At 47.2% G+C, this 3,283-nt stretch overlaps 1 protein-coding gene across 1 annotated transcript; it reads right to left on the reverse strand.

The window, feature by feature from the left end:
- LOC107627517 (protein MAIN-LIKE 1-like) lies at positions 2,079-3,283 on the reverse strand. The gene is made up of 4 exons (XM_016330347.1): positions 3,212-3,283; positions 2,628-2,765; positions 2,309-2,546; positions 2,079-2,221 (listed from the first exon to the last, which is right to left on the reverse strand). The coding sequence occupies exons 1-4, from the start codon at positions 3,281-3,283 to the stop codon at positions 2,079-2,081; spliced, it is 591 nt and encodes a 196-aa protein (XP_016185833.1).

The raw sequence follows: 3,283 nt of genomic DNA on the forward strand, positions 1-3,283 counted from the left end.
TATTATTCCTATTAAATAATCTAATAATATAAACAAACCATAGGTTGGTAACGCAAGATTATCAAATTGTCACCATTATCAGTCTAATAACGATCATACCGGTTTAGAATTACAAGTTGTTAATATTTGGGCAAAAAACTAGAATAAACCAAGGGAAGTTGCTAATTACCTAAATGAGCCAAAGTGAAATTCGTTTCAGCAATGAGCCAAACCCTATATTTATATAATTCGAACCAGCATGGTTCAAACTCCATTCATTAATAATTCAAACCAAGCCAGTTCGAATTACATGGAGAGAAGTTGGTTCAAGTAAATCGAATCAAGCTGGTTCGAATTACAGAGGAAGAAACTGTAACATATAATTCGAACCAAGCTGGTTCGAATTATAGGGAGAGACGCTGCATCAAGTAATTCGAACCAGTCTGGTTCGATTTAGTGGTAGACAGAGCAGTATATATATGGTTGTAAACGTGAGTTGCTCTTATTAGAGGGTGTAAGATGGCTAGTGAGGAGAGTTTTGTGGTTTTGGTTCACCACAGAGGATCCATTAAGAGGAAAACTCGCTCCGGTGTGAAGTTTACAGATAAGGATCCTCTCTGTATTGTCGTGAAACCAACGACGAGCTATGATGACCTTGTTAGATCTGTGCTGATGAAACTTGGTCTGGAAGGTGCGAAGCGAGTTAAGAAGTTTTTCTATCGCATTCCAATCACGGTCTTGCAAGATACCGTGAAGTATGATTGTTTCACGATTGGTAGTGATGAGGACCTGCAAGTCATGTTTCTATGTCGGAGGCAGTTTCCCGAGGTGAGGACACCAGAGTTGTTGGCAAAGCTGGTTGATGTGGTATCCAGCTCAGGGGGTTCGAACCGGAATACCACCACTGAAGCCGCGGCAGCCGGTTCCAGTTCCAGGCCTGCCGTTGCTTCTTCGTCCGTCCCTGTGTACGAGCCAGCGGTCTAACCAGTCGCCTCCTCGTCTTTTGCTGTTGATCTCAATGATGGAGTAGGCGACGTGGTAGGATCAGTTGATATTCTGCCGAACGCTTTACAAGGAGTTCCACCGGTTGGCGTCGGAGACGGAGTGTTGGGTGATGTAGAGGAGGACGACGTCGAGCCGGATATGATTGAGGATGACAGCGGCGACGAGGTTGGAGCGACTGAGCCTGCATTGGCGGTCGGTGGTTCTAGTTCTGGCACACAGCAGTATCTACCACATTTTTCCTCTTTGGACCTGGATGCCATGAGGCAAGAGGGTGTTTCAGGGTACTCTGTTGGATTCGGAGCTAGAGATGCTGAAGGGACTGCTGGTTTGACAGAGTTCCAGGTTGGTCAGCAATTTCAGGATAAAGATGAGGCCCTGTTAAGTGTGAAGACTTACAGCATCCGGCGAGGGGTACAGTACAAGGTTGTGGAGTCTGATCATCGCCTTTATGTGGGCAAGTGTTCTGAGTTTGGGAATAGGTGCACATGGTTGATTCGACTGAGTCTGCGGCAGCGCAAGGGCATTTGGGAGGTCAAACGGTACAATGGACCTCACACTTGTCTTGCGACCTCCATCTCGAGTGACCACACGAGCTTGGATTATCATGTGATTTCGGCGTTCATTATGCCAATGGTTAGGGCTGATGCATCCGTCAGCATCAAGGTGCTCCTAAATGCCACGGCAGCACACTTCGGGTTTAGGCCGACTTACAGGAGGGTCTGGATGGCGAAGCAGAAGGCTATTGCCCTCGTATACGGTGACTGGGATGAGTCATACAACGAGCTCCCCAGGTGGGTTTTGGGAGTCCAGTTGACGATTCCCGGTACTGTTGCAATCCTACGGACGAGCCCCGTTCGAGTTAGTGGACAAGTTGACGAGTCTCAAGCTTTTTTCCACAGACTTTTCTGGACGTTTCCACCGCTCATCCAGGCACATGTCTTACCGCTACTTAAATGTGTGCTTAGGGTATCCAATACATTATAAATGAACACGTAGTTATGTATAGTAAATTGAAATAGACAAGGCTTAGTACAGTACCTCGAGGCCAATGGCCAGCTGAACGTCTCAAACCCTGCAGGCCTAAACCGAGGAAATCACCAGAAAATCCATGACTGAAGTAGCTGAAGTGGGCCCGCTAGCTTGATAACATTTCTGTTCGCCACTCGGCACATGCACCGGTACAACCATGCCAGTGCTGTAGAACCCCAGCTGTAGGTCCCCATCTCCTCCAGCCTAGCTACAAACGGAAGCCATCTGATGTGAATGCGGTTGCCGGACTTGTCCGCAAACAGCTGCGTGCCCAACAACATCATGATGTACGCACGGGCATATCGATGCACAGTATCCTCATCAGCTCCCTCCGGGCACTCACCAAAAGTCTCCTGAAACCAGCTGCAGTTGACCGCATACTTCTGAACCTGGCTAGGAGGAGGTACCACTCCAAGCAACTCCTCGAACCAAACCCAGGCTGGACGGCCACCCTGGATGTATATCTGGAACTCTGATAGGCAGCCGCTGATGTAACACCCGTCCACTGGCAAACCCAGCTGGTATGCCACGTCCTGGAGTGTGATCGTGCACTCTCCGAACGGCATATGAAACGTGTGCGTCTCCGGACGCCATCGCTCAACGAACGCACTGACAAGGGCCTCGTCCAACCGGAACCATCTATCGTTCAGCCTTGCAAGATGGTAAAGACCTGCCATCTGCAGGTACGGAACGTATCTGTCATCGAGGAGCATGCCCTGCTGTTGCCGCATGCTCCTGATGCATCGCTGAGGCTGCGGAAGAAATGAACCGCATTATTAGAACCAACTTAATTACCAGTGACAAACATAATCAACACGATAATTGATAAACCAAAAAATCGTACTAAATATGACCGCTTAAAAATCCAAGAACGAGAACCACTTGCATAAACAACTAACATAAGAAACCAGCATAAACCACTTACATGAAAGATCTAACATAAAACAACCACAACTAAACCGCTAACATAAACCACTAACATAAACCACTAACATAAACCGTTAACGTAAACCACTTACATAAACCACATACATAAACCACTAAGATAAACCACCAACATAAACCACTAACATAAACCACTAACAGAAACCACTAACATAAACCACTAACATAAACCACCAACTAAACCACCATCTAACCCGCATGCAAAACCACTAACTCACATGTACCGGTAGCACAAAGTTATTTCCGTACTAACCTTCTCGTTGATGACCCTAGCTATATGGGCGACTCCGTCCAAGCGATATAACCGTGCCGGATCGTCCCCCAT

This window comes from Arachis ipaensis, chromosome B02 (genome assembly GCF_000816755.2).
Source record: "Arachis ipaensis cultivar K30076 chromosome B02, Araip1.1, whole genome shotgun sequence".
Classification (NCBI taxonomy): Eukaryota; Viridiplantae; Streptophyta; class Magnoliopsida; order Fabales; family Fabaceae; genus Arachis; species Arachis ipaensis.